The sequence below is a fragment of the Panicum virgatum genome, chromosome 6N (assembly GCF_016808335.1).
Source record: "Panicum virgatum strain AP13 chromosome 6N, P.virgatum_v5, whole genome shotgun sequence".
NCBI lineage: Eukaryota > Viridiplantae > Streptophyta > Magnoliopsida > Poales > Poaceae > Panicum > Panicum virgatum.
In genome coordinates this window covers 42,392,806-42,412,187 of record NC_053150.1, presented here as the reverse complement: position 1 = coordinate 42,412,187, position 19,382 = coordinate 42,392,806, and the positions used below count along the sequence as shown (strand labels likewise).

Below are 19,382 nucleotides of genomic sequence, written 5' to 3'. Positions count from 1 at the left end.
AGCGGCGGCGGCGGGCGCATGCGGCAACGGTGGAGGCCATCGCCGGCGGCGTGGGAAGAGGCCGGGAGAGGGCGGTGTTGGCGGAGGCCGCCGGCGGCGGGAGTAGTTGACGTAGGCGAGGCCGAGAGGCGGCGGCGCTGTAGAGGCCTCCAGCAGCAGAAGGAGGAGGGGCCGGTTGCGCTTGCCGAGGCCACCGCCGGCAGGAGTAGTAGGCGTGGGCGGAGGCCGAGATGCGGCGGTGCTTGCGGAGGCCGCCGGCGGCGGGAGGAGGCAGCGCAACTGGAGGCCGGCGAGAGGAGGCTCGGGTGGAGGAGACGCACGGGAGGAGGAGAGGAAACAGATAAGGAGGAGAGAGAATGGGAGGAAAAAGAAAAAGAAAGGAAGAAAAAATAAGAAAATGATAAGGGTATATTGGGTATTTCACATTTTCAATCTATGAGAGAGAATGGGAGTGAAGCTGTTTTGCTAAACGGTCTCCAAAATGACTTCAGCTTCACCAAAGAAGCCGCTTCACCATAGGAGCCGGAGTCGTTTTTTAAGGAGCCGAAGCCCTGTCAAACAAACCCTAATTTTGACCAAAGCTTTTGATGGCGTAGTCTGAAATTATGTAGGACTACACCTTGCCAGCAAAGATGTTGTCGTTTTTGTGCGAATAGTCTGGTCACTATGGAATAAATTTATCTCGGTCTCTACATCGCACTATGTTTGTAAGTAACCTTTTGAGTTTTGACTCTCGCATTTTTTTTCTAAAGAAATTAACATGTGTACTATAAAAAAAAGTGAGCTCTATCAGAAGCAGGTCAAGCAAACGGGGAGGTCCGGATCGACCACCATTGCTACCTTCTCTGCTTCGTCGCACACAGCGAAGCGAGAAGCAAGTGCATGGCCACGGAGGAGCCGCTCCTGGGCCTGAGCGGCACGGTCGCCGGGAGCAAGCACGGAGGCGAGGAGGAAAGCCTGGTGTGGGCTGAGATCAAGAGGCAGCTGTGCCTTGCCGGGCCGCTGTCCCCGGCTACCAGGGGCGAAGCTAGAGCTGGGATGACCCTGGTGCATTGCTTTAACATTGTGTTTCTTTGCCTATATGTTATGTATATTTTTTTTATAATGGTTGGGGGAGAAATAGACGGCTCACGACATTATTAATACATCCACATTCTTAGGCCCTCTATGCCTCCACAGTGTACAAGTGATGCCTGAAAATTAGATAGGCCCTGCGGCAGGAAGCAGGAATTGACGTGATCAGCTGCAGCGTGAGAAAAACTGGGCACTGCCTGTTTGGTTAGCGCGCTAATGGTTAGTGCTAACAGTTAGTGCAAAGGAATTTTACTAGTAAATAAAATTTATTTAAAAACCTGTTTTAAAGATGGGTCACTACTACAGCCACCCCTATCACCGCCGGTTCTAAAAGTTCATCACTAACGGTTTTGGGTACCATTGAATTTAAGTCGATGGTGATAGCGGGGCCATCATTCCTCACCGCCGGTTTATGAACCGGCGGTGATGCGTGCGCCAACCGTTGGTGATGTGCACCCATCACCATCGGTTCGTATCTGGAACCGTTGGTGAAGACCTTTTTCCCATCAAAAAAAATTCATATAATAATATTGCATCATATGTACAACATATATAATATATAATTATAGCAGCAGAATTCAGCAGATAACATAGAGGATGAAAGTGCAGGGTAGAATGAGAAAATTTCCGGTATTTTCAAGTAGGCAGACATACTAAGACCAAAAGGCTGACCTATGAGATTGGTTTAAACTTCACAAACATATATTAAGAAAATTGATATAGCCATGAACTCAAGGATTGAATCGGGAATGAATAACATAACAGACTGATCATGGAAACAGAACATGACAGAATACACTCAAAGCTCCAAATAAGCTTGATCATACTATAAGTATGCATAGAAGAGCACAAGGGTTGCTACATACCTACAGCAGCACAATCATTGTGCCAAAAGAGTGCCACATCAGTGGAGCCAAATCTGGAAACATCACCCTTTTCTGAAAAATAGTTGCAAAAAAAACATTACATACTAAAGGAAGGTAATCAGAGGACGAGGACTTACTTCCTTTCTGGGGAACAATGAGGAAATCACCGTCTGTGTTGCAAGGCTCATCCGTCCACAGACCTGTTAGTAGCGTATCTAGTGTAGAGTAGAGTACATGATATATATAACAAAAAGCATTTATTCTCAGAAGAAAAGAGGCATGAATGCCACCAGTCTAACAAAAAGCATTTATAATTGGTACTGAAGTTTTGCTAGCAACAACCATAATCATAACCAGTCTAACAAGCAACATAAGCACATAGCCACAGCATGGTAGATATCACATACCTAATGATCCTCTATTCACAAATGACATGCATGGCATGAAGAGCAAGCAATGGAAATTGGCAACAGCATGGTAGATATTTCTAGTAAACAGATGGTATGTCAAAAAAGCAAATCATGAGATGGGTAGAAAAGCTTACCAGAAAGAGAAGATATGATGAATATTAGCTCCCTGTGAACAAATGAAAATGAATTATAGTCAGATCCTACAAAATGAAGCTTAGCTTTCACTTAGCTCATTGCATTGCACACATAAACTGATACAATAGCTCATCGCTGGAGCCATCATCCCACCGCACGATGCCGCAGAGGGAGGCCGACGTCAAAGCGCCCGCGCCGCCATGAGCCCTGCTCCTCCAAGCCGCCCGCACGCACGGAGCTCGGAGCGCCCGGATCCGGCCGCCGCCGGAGCTCGGAGCACCAAGGCGCACCCGGATCCGGCCGCCACCTGAGCTCGGAGCGCCATGGCGAGGGAGGGAGGAGGGCCGACGCCACCGCCATGGGACGTTGCGGGAGGAGGAAGTACGAGGCGACGTTGGGCCGGCCGCCGCAGATCCGCCATGCTCTGTGCGGATCCGGCCGCCATGGCCGCCGCACAGGCCTCTACCATAGCCGCCGCCATGGGAGGGCGTGGGAGGAGGATGAGGCTAAGGGCCGGCCGCCGCTGCCATGGGAGGGCGCGGGAGGAGGACGGGGCGGAGGGCCGGCGCCGCCGCCCTGGGAGGGCGCGGGAGGAGGGAGGACGGTGTCGCGAGTGAGGGTGAGGGAGGGCTATCTGCCCTTTACTGCTAAAAAAAAAGAGGGCTATGGGCGGACGCAAGCGGGGCAGGCGTGGCCTGTGGTGATGTGCCTCATCACTGCCGGCTCGTGGATGGAACCGGCGGTGATGGTCGGCGACCTTATCACCGCCGGTTCGTGTTACCAACCAGCGGTGATGATGGACATCACCGCCGGTCCCAACAGGATCCGGTGGTGATGAAACATCACCGCCGGTTCGTTTCGAACCGTTGGTGATAGCCCGTTTGCTATGACCAGTTCTGTAGTAGTGGGTGTAATTTCGCCAGACGAATCCAATGAACACAATGATGCTACAGTACTGGGGCGGACGAGGAAAGGGCGGGATCGGAGGTTGGAGCTAGCACGCGAGAGTAGCTATTGTGCCGGAGAAGAAGCACAGTACCAAAGCTGGGAGGAAGAAGAAATGCTCAAGATTGTCCCATGAAGATCCTATGATATATGATCATTATGGAGTTAAAAATTAGGCGCTAGCGCAATAACATATCCCTAAATATGTATATGTGTTAATATGGGAATTTAAAATAGAAAGATTCTAAATGGCCAGATGGGGGAAATCTATAGCTTTCTATGCTATATATCAGACAAACATATTGAGGTGTGTGGTGCACATTCCATGGCTAGGTGAAAGCACGAAGCACACCTAGTGCCTTAGCATGGTAGATAGATGGGCCACGTGGTCATCGACCTGTTGCACACATTTGCTCAAGGGTGGTGCACACATGCCTCGAACTCTGGTGCCAGTGCACCACCCGGTCAACGTGGCTCAGCCCCTACCGGCTACCTCCTGCAGTACGTCGTCCAGCTGATGTCGCTCATGTTCGTCGGCCACCTCGGCGAGCTCGAGCTCGCCGGCGCCTCCGTGGCCACCTCCTTTGCCACCGTCACCGGCTTCAGCTTGCTGGTACGCAAACGCGCCCTGCACCGCATCACCACGCCGGAGACAGAGCACGTCTCTGTCACCGTACTGCCTGAAATTGAACAACGCGTCTTGCTTTCTCCTGCAGGGGGGCATGTCGACGAGCCTGGAGACGCTGTGCGGGCAGGCCTTCAGCGCGAAGCAGCACCACCTGCTGGGCGTGCACCTGCAGCGCGCCATGCTGGTGCTCGTCCTGGTGAGCGTCCCGGTGGCGGCGATGTGGGGCTACACGGGCGAGATCCTGGCGTGGTTCGGCCAGGACCCGGAGATCGCGGCGGCGGCGGCGGGCTACATCCGGGGCCTGATTTCGGCGCTGCTCGTGAACGGGCCGCTCAACTGCCACATGCGGTTCCTGCAGGCGCAGAACGCCGTGGTGCCCGTGATGCTGGGCTCCGGCGCCACGGCGCTGGCCCACCTGCCCGTCTCCTGGCTGCTGGTGCGCGCGCTGGGCCTGGGCAGCGCCGGCGCCGCGCTGGCCATCGCCGTCTCGTACGCGGCCAACCTGTGCTTCCTGGCGCTCTACGTCAGGCTCTCGCCGCGATGCCGGAGCACCTGGACGGGCTTCTCCCGCGAGGCCTTCCGCGGCATCCCGGCCTTCTTCAGGCTCGCCGTGCCGTCCGCCATGATGGTCTGGTGAGCGTGTCCGTTGTAAAGCTGTCTTCTTGATCACCACGAGATCAATCTATCTTATGGGTTAATCTCTGCACTCCGCAGCATAGAGTGGTGGTCCTTCGAGCTCCTGGTGCTGCTCTCCGGTCTCCTCCCTGATCCCAAGCTCGAGACGGCCGTCCTGTCCATCTAGTGAGCGTTCTTGCTTCAATTTGGGGATGAAATTTGCCATACCCCTTGCTCTGTCTCTGTCTGCCATTCAGTACTCACTGCCGAGATTCTTGCAGCATCAACACCATCACCTTGGCATTCATGGTTCCTTTCGGACTTGGTGGTGCCACAAGGTCAGCTCCTCCAACAACATACCATGCCAACAATCCTTTTCTGGAAACTAAAATATAAGATTTGCAAAATCATCTTTGCAATAACTTTTCCCCATCGTGACGTTGACGTCATGCAGCACGCGTGTCTCGAACGAGCTTGGCGCAGGGCGGCCGCAGGCAGCCCGTCTGGCGGCCTGGGTGGTCGTGCTCCTGGCTCTCATGGTCGCCGCCATCGGAGGGCTGGTGATGGTGCTCGTGCGCAACCTATGGGGGTACGCGTACAGCAGCGACGAGAGAGTGATCAAGTACATTGCCAGGATGCTGCCGCTCCTCGCCGTCTCGTTCTTGTTCGACTGCGTACAGGGTGTTGTAGGGAAACGGGTAGGCTACGCTAGCATCACTACCGCACAAACCCAAGATACTTGCGAGTAAAAGATCATAGATCGTTACCACCAGACGCGCAGCGCAGCGGAAGAAGTCGCGCGTCGATATAGAGGAAGTAGTCGATCACGTCCCACGAACCGAGCTCCTCGTACTTGATCCCAGCAGCCGATCAGCGCAGCAGTCGCAGCAGCGCCTCCACGGAGTCCACACGTATGGGGATGAAACGCCGGGCGTCGGTGTGCTAGCACCGCACGCACGGCAAGGGCGGCGGCCGAGAGAGAGGGAGGGGCGGCGGCTAGGGAGGTGGCGCGGCTCAGGTCATCGCCCCCCCTAGCCCCTCCCTCATATATATAGGGCGTACTAATGGGCTTCTATCTCATAGGCCCATTAGTAACCCTAATCCCTCTTGGATCATTATCCACTTGGGCCTTTAAACCGTATTGTGATGATGGGCTCTTGGGCATATCACCAACAATCTCCCACTTGCACTAGAGACAATCATACATGCAAGCTTTCCAACATTCCAAACCCCTTAAGTGTGTGACCCGTTAGGTTCATGTGTAGGTGGTCGTGATCGGAAATCATTTCCGAATCACAAGTCAATAGCGGCACCTAGCAGGGCATAGTGACTCACAAATACACATAAAGATCATATCGGCCGAACCATAGATATACTCATACACCGATCCCTTTGCCACACGATACCAGTCAAGCTCAAAGCGAGATGCGTGCCACCTTTGTGATAGCTCGACCATTCTCTCGATCTAATAGTGGATTCTATTCATAACTAACCTTTAGTCATCATGATTAACTCTTTAATCACTTTGGCATGGCCATGCACTTTCAAATCCAACTATCTCGAGGGGCCCAGAGATATCTCTCCCGTTATCTAGGAGGGGCAAATTCCATCTTGATCCGCTCACATCCCATTCCATGTTTCATGACATACCTGTAAGCTGCTTTTGTAACTACCCAGTCACGGAGTAGCGTTTAGCAGCCCCAAGATGCACCACTACACACAGTGAGAAACAATGGCGATATCAGGTCTAAGGATTCAGTAGGTATAACACTCAAGAACAACTGATGGCACATACAAAATAACAATCCCAACATTGTCTTGGAGTGGGTCAATCCAACACCATGTTCACCAACATGTGTCCACATCATTAATCCGATATCTCCATATCCATGATCCGTGAAACATGATCATCAATTAATGCATGTGCTAGTCTCAACATCGTTGTTGTCCCACACAACGACATAAACTAGGGATAATTTAGAATCATATCATTTTCAACAAAGAGTTTCACGAACAAGTCACATACTTGATAATCAATGTAAAATAATCATCCATGGAACAAATAACAATTATTTATCATTACATAAACATACTCATGACACAAAATCTCCCACGCACACTAGAATCACTGATGTAAGTATCTAATACTCATAGATCTCATGTGCGCCTCATGCTTTGGTTGTGGGAGAGGCTTCGTCAACGGATCAGCAACGTTTGAATCCGTGTGCACCTTGCAAACCTTCACATCACCTCTCTCAACAAAGTTACGGATGAGGTGATACTTTCGCAGTATATGTCTGGACTTCTTAGTTGTTCTAGGCTCCTTTGCTAGTGCAACAGCACCACTATTATCACAATAGAGGTCCACTGGACTGGACGCACTAGGAACAACACCCAAGTCAGAAACAAACTTTCTGATCCAAACAGCTTCTTTTGCAGCTTCGGAAGCTGCAATATACTCGGCCTCTGTCGTCGAATCAGCCACCGTATCTTGCTTGGAACTCTTCCAGCTCACTGCCCCACCATTGAGGCAGAAAACAAAACCGGATTGCGATTTGGAGTCATCTTTGTCTGTTTGAAAACTAGCATCGGTGTAACCCTTTACAAGGAGCTCATCTTCGCCTCCAAATATTAGGAACATATCCTTAGTTCTTCTCAAGTACTTAAGGATACTCTTTATAATTGTCCAGTGAGGTTCACCGAAATCTGACTGATACCTGCTCGTAACACTTAGAGCAAAGGAAACATCTGGGCGCGTGCAAAGCATAGCATACATGATCGACCCTATGGCTGAAGCATAAGGAATCGTACTCATCCTCTTTTGCTCATCAGGTGTTGTAGCACACTGACTCTTGCTTAGAGTAATGCCATGTGACATTGGCAAAAAACCTTTCTTGGAATCTTGCATATTGAACCGATTCAATATCTTGTCAATGTACGTGTCTTGGCTCAATCCAATTAGCCTTTTTGATCTATCTCTATAGATCCTAATACCCAGAATATAAGCCGCCTCTCCTAAATCCTTCATCGAAAAACTCTTTTTCAATGAGGTTTTAACGGCTTCAAGCATTGGAATATCATTTCCGATCAGTAATATGTCATCCACATATAGGACCAGAAACACAAGTGCGCTCCCACTAGCCTTTTTGTAAACACAAGGCTCATCTTCATTCTTGATGAAGCCAAACCCTTTGACTACTTCATCAAAACGAATATTCCAACTCCAAGATGCTTGCTTCAATCCATAGATGGACCTCTGAAGCTTACATATTTTCCCAGCATTTTTAGGATCGACAAAACCTTCAGGCTGTGTCATATACACATCCTCACTTAGATGTCCATTAAGAAAAGCGGTTTTGACATCCATTTGCCATATCTCATAGTCATAATATGCGGCAATTGCTAGGAGAATCCGAACAGACTTTAGCATTGCGACGGGCGAAAAGGTTTCCTCATAGTCAACACCTTGAATTTGTCGGAAACCTTTCGCCACCAATCGTGCCTTATAGATGTGAACATTTCCATCCATGTCTAATTTTTTCTTAAAAATCCACTTACAGTTGACAGGTCTTACACTGTCAATCTGATCGACCAAGTTCCAAACTTGATTATCATGCATGGATTTTAACTCGGATTCCATGGCTTCAAGCCATTTGTCGGAGTCGGGTCCCATCATTGCTTCTTTGTAGGTCAAGGGCTCATCATTTTCCATCAATAATACATGGCGCTCCTCCGTAATAAGGAGGTTGAGCTTGTCAGTAGCGCGACGTGCCCTTATAGACCTTCGTGGGGCTGGTGCCTCAACTACGGGTTGTGCAACATCTTGCACATCCCGTGGATCTTCAGTGGGTGCTGAAACAGTTTCGGGTGTTTCCTGAATTTCTTCAAGTTGCACCTTGCTCCCACTAAATCCTTTTGAGAGAAACTCCTTTTCTAAGAAAACACCATTGCGAGCGACAAACACTTTGTCTTCCGCCTAATTGTAAAAATAATATCCTTTGGTTTCCCTAGGATACCCCACAAGGAAACATTTGTCTGACTTTGGAGTGAGCTTATCTGACATCAAACGTTTGACATAAGCCTCACATCCCCAAACTTTGAGAAAAGATAATCTGGGACGCTTCCCAGTCCATATCTCATATGGTGTCTTCTCAACAGACTTACTTGGAACCCTATTCAGTGTGAACGCAGCAGTTTCAAGAGCATAACCCCAAAATGACAATGGAAGATCAGCTTGGCTCATCATGGACCTAACCATGTCCAACAAGGTTCGGTTCCTCCGTTCGGATACCCCATTCCATTGAGGCGTTCCGGGCGGAGTTAGCTGCGGAATAATTCCACATTGCTTCAAATGATCACCAAATTCAAGGCTCAAATATTCTCCTCCACGATCAGATCGCAGAAATTTAATTGTCTTGCCTAATTGATTTTGTACTTTATTCTGAAATTCTTTGAACTTTTCAAACGATTCAGACTTGTGCCTCATTAAGTAGATATAGCCATATCTACTAAAGTCATCTGTGAAAGTAATGAAGTACTGAAAACCACCTCTGGATATTGAGCTCATTGGTCCACATACATCGGTATGTACAAGTCCCAACAAGTCACTCGCCCTCTCACTCTGACCAGTGAAAGGCGCTTTGGTCATCTTTCCAAGCAAACAAGACTCACATGTGTCAAATGATTCAAAATCAAATGAGCTTAACAATCCATCTTTATAGAGTTGTTCAATGCGCTTCTCATTTATATGACCTAAGCGACAATGCCAAATAAAAGTGGGATTCAAATCATTTGGTCTAAGCCTCTTAGTATTAATGTTACAGACAGATTTATCCTCAAGATCAAGAACATATAATCCATTCACCAATGGACAATGAGCATAAAAAATACCATTGCAAAAGATAGAACAACGTTTGTTCTCAATTACAATCTTAAAATCACCAACTTCTTCCAAACATGAAGAAGAAATAATGTTCTTTCTCAAAGCAGGAATGCAATAACAATTATTTAATTCCAAAACTAATCCGGAGGGTAGAGACAAGTGGTAGGTGCCGACCGCCAACACCTCAACCTTTGCGCCATTGCCGACCCGAACGTCCAACTCGCCTCTTGCAAATCTTCTAGTCTCACTTAGACCCTGCAACGATTTGCAAGTGTGAATCATCGATCCAGTATCAAATACCCATGATTCACTAGAAGATAATGCAATATTTATTTCTATAACATTTATACCTGAAGTGGAAGTCTCACTTCCCTTCTTCTTCTTTTCTTCCAAGTACTTCTTGCAGTTCCTAGACCAATGTCCCTTTTCATGACAGTGGAAGCATTCATCTTCAGAAGTAGGGCCAGATTTGGCCTTAGGTGCTGGCTTTAGCTTAGAGCCTGAGGACTCACCACCGAAACTCTTTTCCTTGCCTTTACCTTTGGGATTAGGAGGCGTCCAACGCTTCCTCTTTTTGTTCCCCTTCTGAATCATCATCACATGATTGGGATTCTTCTTAATGCTCTCCACTGCTGTTTTTAGCATCCCATGCAACTCACTCAATGTTTTATCCAAGCCATTCATCTGAAAGTTCATGATAAAAGGCTCATAGCTCGCCGGGAGGGACTGGAGAATAACATCAGTAGCCAAGTCTTGGTGAAGTTCAGAACCAAGTCTATCCAAAGTCTCAATGTAACCAATCATTTTGATCACATGAGGACTGACTGGGCTACCTTCTGCCAGCTTGCACGCAAACAAGGATTTTGAGATATTGAACCTCTCAGTCCTGGCTTGGTTCTGAAACATCCCACGCAGCCCCTCGATCATGGTATGAGCATCCGCATGCTCATACTGCTTCTGCAGATCAGGGGACATGGTGGCGAGCATCAGACAGCTGACATCAAGTGAGTCATTGCAGTGCTTCTCATAAGCTCTGCGATCAGCAGCAGTTGCATTGTCAGGGAAATCATCAGGATATGGCTGCTCAAGAACATACTCCTTTTTCTCTTGCCTGAGAACAATTCTCAGGTTGCGGTACCAATCAATAAAGTTTGTTCCATTCAACTTTTCTTTCTCAAGAACAGAACGCAAATTAAAAGCGGAATTGTTACTGGCAGACATGATCTACAACATTAAAGTAAAGCAAGATTTCAGCACTAAGTTTATGTAAAAACTTTCATTAACTGATTTAACAAAAGACAACCTACTATATCAAAGTCATCTTCCCTCTAATGACATATAGTGGTTCAAGATCCATAATCACTAAAATTCTAGTGAGCTTTAGCATCACGGCTAGAAAAGTAGTGATACAGGTAAGTAACAAATTACTAATCACATCTCTATGCGACTCTTGTTTGTTGGGTGGCATCCAATGCCCCGGCCCCAACCCTATGCCTTAAAGCCCAAAACTGTTTTGATAGCTTTGCTGAGTAAACCAATACTATGCTTGTGAATGTCCGACATCCACCCTATACAAAAGTGATAGCTGAGGGTACTCTACTTTGGTAAACCTACCACACAACGATCAAAATTTATAGGTGCAGCTATTGGTAAAAGGCATCAAAAACTCAACCTTTTCTGAGGGAAGCTATTCTATCATGATTAAAGCATCCACCATATGTAAAAGCATGAAAGAATAGTATGACAGGAAAATAAACATCACAAGCATATAATCATATTATATTGTGAATAGTATGGCCTCTTGCATCACAATGGGCACCATCGCCATGGCTCTAAGGTGACCTCCATTGCCATCCGTCCTGTCTTGTGGTGATCATCATCGCCATCATGATTGAAGCCTCCATGAAAAGATACTAAGCTACTACATCTAATAGCTAGTGAAATAATTACATGAGGATTCAAACATCACAAGTCGACACGCAGGTCGTTATACAATAATGGTGCAACCTCAACCCGGTTGTGTTAACTTGCGACACGCAGGCCGCACAAATCATCACATACATCATCACATGACATTGAGGCCATACCATTCACATCACACCCTGCAAAAACAAGTTAGGCGTACGACGTGTTCTACCAAAGTAGCGCTTGAGAAGCCGCTACAGCGAGAAAGCAACGGCGGGTCGAGGGGGGAGCCGCCCCCCGCGGGTCTCAGGGCAGCGCCCTGAAAACCTCACGGAATTACACAGATCGCATCTATGGAATCCCTATGAAAATCTCATCAGAGTGATCGCATCACCTCAAATCCGAGCCATTCATAATGGCTCAATTTTGACTAGGTCAATCACCTTGACCGTGCAAACTTTGCACTTGAGAAGACTGCATCTACACATGACCTTGATCTGTTGGTTCAATCTGCTGACTATGCACACAGTTAGTCCCGATGGTGATTCCAGCCGGTAGGGACATGTCGTATGCATAACAGAGAAAGAACACAAACTAATCTTTTGTCATATGCCGCGCAATCAACTCGCTCCAGTTTTAACCCCTTATGACCAATTGATCTAATCAAACCGTGCAAAAGTAATAGATCCAATCTACTACAACAACATATCGCCTATATGCAAAAGATCCAGACCAAAAAACTACGCAAGATGGCTCTGGTACCACTGTAGGGAAACGGGTAGGCTACGCTAGCATCACTACCGCATAAACCCAAGATATTTGCGAGTAAAAGATCATAGATCGTTACCACCAGACGCGCAGCGCAGCGGAAGAAGTCGCGCGTCGATGTAGAGGAAGTAGTCGATCACGTCCCACGAACCGAGCTCCTCGTACTTGATCCCAGCAGCCGATCAGCGCAACAGTCGCAGCAGCGCCTCCACGGAGTCCACACGTACGGGGATGAAACGCCGGGCGTCGGTGTGCTAGCACCGCACGCACGGCAAGGGCGGCGGCCGAGAGAGAGGGAGGGGCGGCGGCTAGGGAGGTGGCGCGGCTCAGGTCATCGCCCCCCTAGCCCCTCCCTCATATATATAGGGCGTACTAATGGGTTTCTATCTCATAGGCCCATTAGTAACCCTAATCTCTCTTGGATCATTATCCACTTGGGCCTTTAAATCGTATTGTGATGATGGGCTCTTGGGCATATCACCAACAGGTGTGCTATCAGGTAAAGAAGACGGAGAGAGCCACTGGCTTGATCTATGACTCTGTGAGCAAATCCATCTGGTTTTTTGGAAATTATAAAAGATGGCCCTGCTTGATCTGCAGGTGCCATTAGGGGCTGCGGCCGGCAGAAGATCGGCGCCTCCATCAACCTTGCTTCCTACTACCTTGTTGCTATCCCTCTGGGATACTTCTTCGCCTTTGGCTGCCATGTCGGAGGAATGGTAATTGATTGATCCCTTCCATTGATGTCTTGGAGAATAAATGGTTTATACTATTTCTAAAAAAGTTTTAATTGTATTATGAAAGATTTTGGTTTGAACTTTGAACAGGGGCTCTGGTTTGGCCTCTTGTGTGGGCTGGTGGTGCAGACGATCTTGCTAACCTGCATCACATTATGCACCAACTGGGACAAAGAAGTAAGAACATTTTAGATGTGTCAATATACATGCTTTGGTTGTTTTTTTCTTGTCTTCAGAGTTTATATCTTGATCTTCAGGCAGTGAAGGCGCAGGATAGAATCCACAGTTCTGCTTGTCATGGAGATATGACAACATGAATGCAGTTTCGTTGTGAACTCGAGGGACCATTGGTGCTGTGATGTGAGAGGACCAGAAGGGCTTTATATTAGTGTGCTTTTCAATAGCAATGTTCGCAATTTGAAGTTTGAACTGGTAGGTTTGTGTGGAGCTGAGGGATTATGAACAAAATCAGTCAAGAAGCAACCCCCTTTTCCAAACAAATCAGTCAATTGAACAAGGGCTCTTCCAAACAAGGAGGCATGGCTGAGGACAAAGCATGAATATTGACTAACACCACCGTTTTCCCCCATTAAGTCACCAATTTGTCCTTAAGATATCTTAACAGTCTGTTGCCCTGGATATTGGCCAACAATCACGGCTACGAAGACGTCATCTTATTTTCTCACGTCACATTACACAATCAACAATGCACCTCTTGTAACTACCATTTCCATCTACTTATCACATGCGCGCCTTAGGCTGGCCGAGGAACGGGTAGTCCGTGTACCCGACGACGGGGTCCGGCGTGTAGAACGTCTTCCTCACGTACTTGTTCAGCGGCGCGTCGCGCCGGAACCGCTCCACCAGGTCCGGGTTCGCGATGAACAGCCGCCCGAACGACACGAGGTCGGCGTCCCCGGACTCCACGGCCTCCACCCCGAGCTCCCGCGTGTACCCGCCGCTGCACATGAAGGTGCCCCGGTAGGCGCCGCGGAGGGCGCGCATCATCCGGCTCTCCTCCTCGGCGCTCCCGTGCTGGCCCGACTCCGTCTGCCCGTACGCCGTGTACCGCGGCTGCGTCACGTGGAGGTAGGCCAGCCGCCCGACCTCCTGCTGCAGGGCGTTGAGACGCTCCACCACGGCCAGGGCGAGCTGCATGGGGTTGGAGTCGTAGGCGTCGAGGTGGTCGATGGCCGGTGACACCCGGACGGCGACACGGTCTGCCCCGATCGCAGAGACCACGGCACGGGTCACTTCCAGGAGGAACCGGCAGCGGTTGGAGAGTGAGCCACCGTACTCGTCGGTCCGGTCGTTGATGCCATCCTTGAGGAACTGATCGATTAGGTAGCCATGGGCGCCGTGGATCTCAATGCCATCGAAACCTGCAAAGGTATTCCTCTCAAGATGAGCAAACAATAGCAAATTGCGGGGAATTTTCTTGTGATGACCTATGGTTGGGGATGCACTGTGCAAACTTTGAGGATTCATTCATAGGAGTTCTATTCCATTACCTGCTTTAATGGCGTTAACCGCAGCCTGACGATATTGGTCGACTATTTCAGGTATCTCAGATGTGGCAAGGCGCCGAGGCGTTGGATACGTGCCATAGGAGCCATCAGGCATCAGTATCCTCCACCTTGATGATATTGGCTTATCGGTTGAGGATATTGGAGCAGCACTGCCTGGCTGATATACTGATTGGTGATAAGAAAACATTAGTTAATATCTGATGCTGTGACACAGTAAGTTGAGACTGGTAAAGTGAATCATGCACATGTACTGAATCCATTGACAGTTGAACAAGCAGCATATGATCAACAAGGTTAATTACTGAGTTGACATGTATTACATTAAACACTGTGATCTGAGGGTGCAGACTGTAGTGTATTCACTAAGATCAATGGACGGCAACCTTTATTCCTTGTCGCAGTCAGAGAAGAAGCAATACAACTCAACAAAAAACTAAGTGCAAGCCAGAAAGTTCCTCCTTACTTTCCACCAACCCAAAGTCCCAGATTACACATCATCCTTAATTTGCCAACAATCAACAACTACATCAGAACACAAACTTTTCCAACTGCAATATGATTTCACGATGTTGGACTGAAAAATCATTAAAGGCATATTCAATGTAATTTCCCCAATGCATGAAATGTCTAGCAATTCGGTGTGATTAAAAAATTACTGACCATTTCCAAATATTCTTTGTGAAAATTGTGCATGTAATAAGCATACCTTGATGAGAAGCCCGGCCTACATGCCAAAGTTGGCAGAAAAAGATGGCTCCCTTGGCATGAACAGCATCAACTACCTTTTTCCATGCATCGATCTGCTCTTGATTGTATATCCCAGGGACACGAGGGAAGCTGATACAACAATGTTCTGACACTTAGCGTTCTGATATGATGATTCAGAAGTAAAACAACATGCTAAAAGCTCATCTGAAGTGAGCAAAAGAAAATATATAACATAACAATAGAGTTAAGTATTACAGAATGTGTTGGGCCATTGATTGATAATACTGAATTACGGATTCCCTTCCACCCTTTATTGACACAGGTTACGAGATCCAGTAGCTAAGGGATACCAATTTCCCGTATTGTGGCTGGGAAACTTATCAAGCTTCGTTTACTTCAGAAATAAAATAGCTTGCTTTTCAAAAAGAAAATAAAATAGCTTGAATTCAGCACATGGTCACTCCAGACATAAACCATGTGCAGTAGCTATGATCTAAGCATCAACTCCTTTCGAGATGGCCACATGGTCAAGAGAGGGCCGTCAGTTCCTCTAAATTTTCTACTTCCCCTGCTCCAGCGCTCCAGCATTTGAAGCAGAGATCAAACAGAGACACTCTTCTGACCAGGCACACGGACCGCCACCCCCGAGACTACCAACAGAAGTAGAGTACAACAAACCCACATGATGATTGGAACCTCAAAAAAAAAACCCACATGATGAATGGTAATAGAGAAATACTATTCCCACCAAATACCAATTGATATCGGGGCGCCCTTGATAATGGACCCCAAGTCACCAACCACCCGTCGCAGCGGGAGGACCACGTCTCCGCCAGATCCAGCGCGCATCCCCCTATCCTCCACTAGCGCACATGACTTCAAAGTTGAGTAGCTGACACGAAGGCGCGAGGAAAACTAACAATAGCATGGTGGCGGAGTAATCTAAGACCCCCAGCACGGATCACCGGGGAAGGCAGAAAAAATCGATCACGGGAACTGGTAGCAAGCCATGGAGCAGAGGAGATCAGTTACCCCGGGCCGGCCGGCGAGATGATGGTGCCCTCGGAGATGAGCAGGCCGCCCTCCGTGGACCGCTGCGCGTAGTACTCCGCGAGAGCGGGCCCCGGGACCGCGCGGGGCGCCCTGCACCTGGTCATCGGCGCCAGCACCACCCTGCAAGCCACAGCCACGGGCACGCACGGCGGCAGGTCAGACCGGGCCGCGGCGGGAGAGAACAAAAAAATCGAGAGGCGCGGGGGAGGGGCCGGCCGGGCTCACCGGTGGGCGAGGCGGAAGCGGGGCGTCTGGTACGGCGAGAAGAGGGACGGGCGCGGGCGCCGCTCGTCCGCCACCGGCGGGGAGCGATCCGCCGAGGCCATGGATGGGGAGCGGAGCGGAGCGGGAAGGGGAGGGGAGGTTGGAGAAAGGGGGAGGGGGAAAGCAGACTAGCAGAGGGTGGCGAGAAGCCGGAGAGGAGGAGAGGGAGGGAACAGGAGAGGAAGTGAGTGCGGTTCGAAAGCGAATCACGCGAGTGGGGCGCCCGCCTCCGTGACGACGACGACGCGTCGCGGCCTCGCGGGATGGCGGAGAGGAATGGGAAAGCAGGCGCGAGGGAGGGAGGACGGAGGACGACTGGGAGCAGAGGAAGTAGGAGGCGCGCGACGGGTCAAGCTGGCCGCCAGGTGGGTCCCTCCAGCCTCCTCTATTGGTTAGGCAGCCGCGTCGCCATCTCGGCCTCTCGGGGGCGATTTTGAGCATGTGCGTCGCGTGGGCGGTGGACGGAGAGGTGGGTCCGCTAAGGTGCGTCGCCCACTATGATATGACATGCTCATGCGAGAAAAATTGGAGCGGGGTGAAAATTCTTGAGCCAATGTTAATTTCTTAAAAAATTACTATTATGTACCGGTTTTCTTCCTCCAACTGCTTGCCTAAGCAGGAGATGTGGTTACCTTTGTCCATATCACGAGCTCAGCTACACATTGCAGCAGACCAGCAGTTGAAAAAGCAAAGCTAACCTTTTATGACAGGATCTGATCTTTTTTCAAGCTTCACTCCACACGGTGGAAGATCTAAATCCTATTTAAATTTTTAATTTTTATTTCTGCAACTACGTACAACTAAAAGCTCTACTCGTATTTGAGTATTTTTATTTTTGACAAAATTAAGGCTGGGTCAGCGCAGCCGCGCCGGCTGCAGTCAGCACTTGGCAGTACAATTGTGACTGCAGCGAACATGCGCTGTCATTTGAAGGAAGGCGGCGCACAGCACAGTTTGCATACTTGCATGTACATTTCACACGCCCTGCCACTGCCGAGATTCGCAGCGACGGCGACGAGCTTGTGCGTGCTTGCTGGACAGTGGACACCTCGGCCCTCGGGCCATCGTGCATGACGCGACGACGCTTGTAGATTGGTCACCGGATCGGAGCAGGGAAGAGTGCGACTCGAGATTGGGTGTCGTTTCCCTCGTCGGCAGGACCCGGCGGGCAATGGAGCCGGCGAGGTTGGCGTCGATGCGGCCGGCGGCCACTTCAGTGAACGACTAAACGTGACCGTCCACCACTCTGGACTCTGGTGCATTTTATTGTGATTTTGTATCTTTTGAGGAGGTTTAACTTTCGAATCTTGCCACTCAGCTTTTGTAGTATCGCAAATTGGATTGAACCAAATGGGGAAATCCCCCCACAAAAAAAAAAACTAGCATATAGCATCATAAAAAACTCGATCTTGACAACAGAAATGAAGATCATTTCATTCTTTAATTAAGATATGGGTATGATTTCAAATAATATAATGAACCAAACAAAGATAAGCTGCAACTTTGATCTCCTTTTCAACTTTTAAGGAGTTTGTGAAGGTAGTGGGCTGCAACTGAGTAATTATTACAAGAAGAAAAAAAAATCTGATTTACCTCCTTCAACCAGGGTTTTGAATCCCGACCGGTGACCGGTAACCGCCGGCCTCCGGTTCCGGTATACCGGTCCGGTTTGGTCGGTTACCGGTCGGAACCGGTGGAATTCAAATTTGAATTCAAACGCCCACGTTCAACCGGTTCCGACTGGTATACCGGTCGGTTAGACCGGTATACCGGCCGGTTTGGATGGTAACCGAATTTTTTTTCTTTTTTGTTTAAATTCAAATACCCACAAAGTATACTAAATAAATGTTTGTATAACATATTTTAGTCTAAATGAACCCTCCAACCCTTTTTTATACTACTTTTACATTGTATTTGTATACTTTCGTATGCACGTTTTTTTATTTAACTTATAAATTCCGCAAACCATACTAAATGAACGAATTTTTGAGAAAATTTGACACCATTAGATTCTTTGCACCTTGAAATATTTTTAGGAATTTTTTGGGAATTTTTCATTTTTTTGAATTCAAATTTAAATTTTAAATTTTGACCGGTTTCATACCGGACCGAACCGGAACCGGACCGGTTCCCGACGGTTCGGTTAACCCTGCCTTCAACTATCATGAAAGTTTAGTTTTCCTCCCACAACTACGAAACCGGGTACTTCACCTCCCTCAACTTTTCAAACCGTGCATTTTACCTCCCTCGAGTGGTTGGTTTCGAAGACTGTTTCACTACAGTAACCGTGTTTGCTACGGTAATAGTTTTGTCTTTTTCTTTTTTAAAAAAATTTCAGTTGAATCTTTGAAAAATCATTGTAAATCATAGAAAAATTATAAAATGAAAAATTTAATTTTGTTGGACTCCACAAGAGAAGATCTACACATTGAACATATAATATGATATGCTTTAGTATAAAGTTTTTGCTACGAAGGTTTTGTCTTTGTCTTTTTTATTTATTTGGCTGAACCTATGAAAAAATATTGTAAATCATAAAAAATCATAAAATAGAAAATTTAATTTTGTTAGACTCCACATGAAATTGAACTCACAATGATTTACAAAATTAGATTCCACATGAAATTGAAGCTAACAAAATTCAATTTTGTAAATTTAATTTCATGTGGAGTCTAACAAAATTAGATTTTCCATTTTATGATTTTTCTATAATTTACAATATTTTTTTATAGATTCAGCCAAATAAATAAAAAAGACAAAGAACCTTCGTAGCAAAAACTTTATACTAAAGCATATCATATTATATGTTCAATGTGTAGATCCTCTCATGTGGAGTCCAACAAAATTAAATTTTTCATTTTAT

General features: G+C 47.7%; 2 protein-coding genes across 2 annotated transcripts; one reads left to right on the top strand and one right to left on the bottom strand.

Moving 5' to 3' along the window:
• Positions 1 to 882: 882 nt before the first annotated feature.
• On the top strand, positions 883 to 13,384 carry LOC120678180 (protein DETOXIFICATION 16-like). Its single transcript, XM_039959332.1, has 10 exons — positions 883 to 1,013; positions 3,920 to 4,043; positions 4,147 to 4,691; positions 4,773 to 4,859; positions 4,955 to 5,011; positions 5,128 to 5,354; positions 12,716 to 12,727; positions 12,829 to 12,947; positions 13,056 to 13,142; positions 13,223 to 13,384. The coding sequence occupies exons 1-10, from the start codon at positions 883 to 885 to the stop codon at positions 13,280 to 13,282; spliced, it is 1,449 nt and encodes a 482-aa protein (XP_039815266.1). The 3' UTR covers positions 13,283 to 13,384.
• A 121-nt stretch (positions 13,385 to 13,505) lies between these two features.
• LOC120678946 (12-oxophytodienoate reductase 7-like) lies at positions 13,506 to 16,832 on the bottom strand. Its single transcript, XM_039960411.1, has 5 exons — positions 16,481 to 16,832; positions 16,235 to 16,375; positions 15,201 to 15,331; positions 14,477 to 14,659; positions 13,506 to 14,347 (listed from the first exon to the last, which is right to left on the bottom strand). Exons 1-5 carry the CDS (start codon positions 16,579 to 16,581, stop codon positions 13,707 to 13,709), a joined length of 1,197 nt encoding a protein of 398 aa, XP_039816345.1. The 5' UTR covers positions 16,582 to 16,832; the 3' UTR covers positions 13,506 to 13,706.
• Between the last annotated feature and the right edge of the window lie 2,550 nt (positions 16,833 to 19,382).

Excerpts from the sequence above, each read along its gene's own strand:
- LOC120678180 (XM_039959332.1), top strand. The coding sequence starts at position 883 with ATGGCCACGGAGGAGCCGCTCCTGGGCCTGAGCGGCACGGTCGCCGGG. Across the intron at positions 4,860-4,954 it reads ACGGCCGTCCTGTCCATCTA|CATCAACACCATCACCTTGG; the intron begins GTGAGCGTTCTT and ends AGATTCTTGCAG. Across the intron at positions 12,948-13,055 it reads GCTGCCATGTCGGAGGAATG|GGGCTCTGGTTTGGCCTCTT; the intron begins GTAATTGATTGA and ends AACTTTGAACAG.
- LOC120678946 (XM_039960411.1), bottom strand. The coding sequence starts at position 16,581 with ATGGCCTCGGCGGATCGCTCCCCGCCGGTGGCGGACGAGCGGCGCCCG. Across the intron at positions 15,332-16,234 it reads ATCTCGCCGGCCGGCCCGGG|CTTCCCTCGTGTCCCTGGGA; the intron begins GTAACTGATCTC and ends TTGTTGTATCAG. Across the intron at positions 14,660-15,200 it reads AGGCCGGGCTTCTCATCAAG|TATATCAGCCAGGCAGTGCT; the intron begins GTATGCTTATTA and ends ATCACCAATCAG.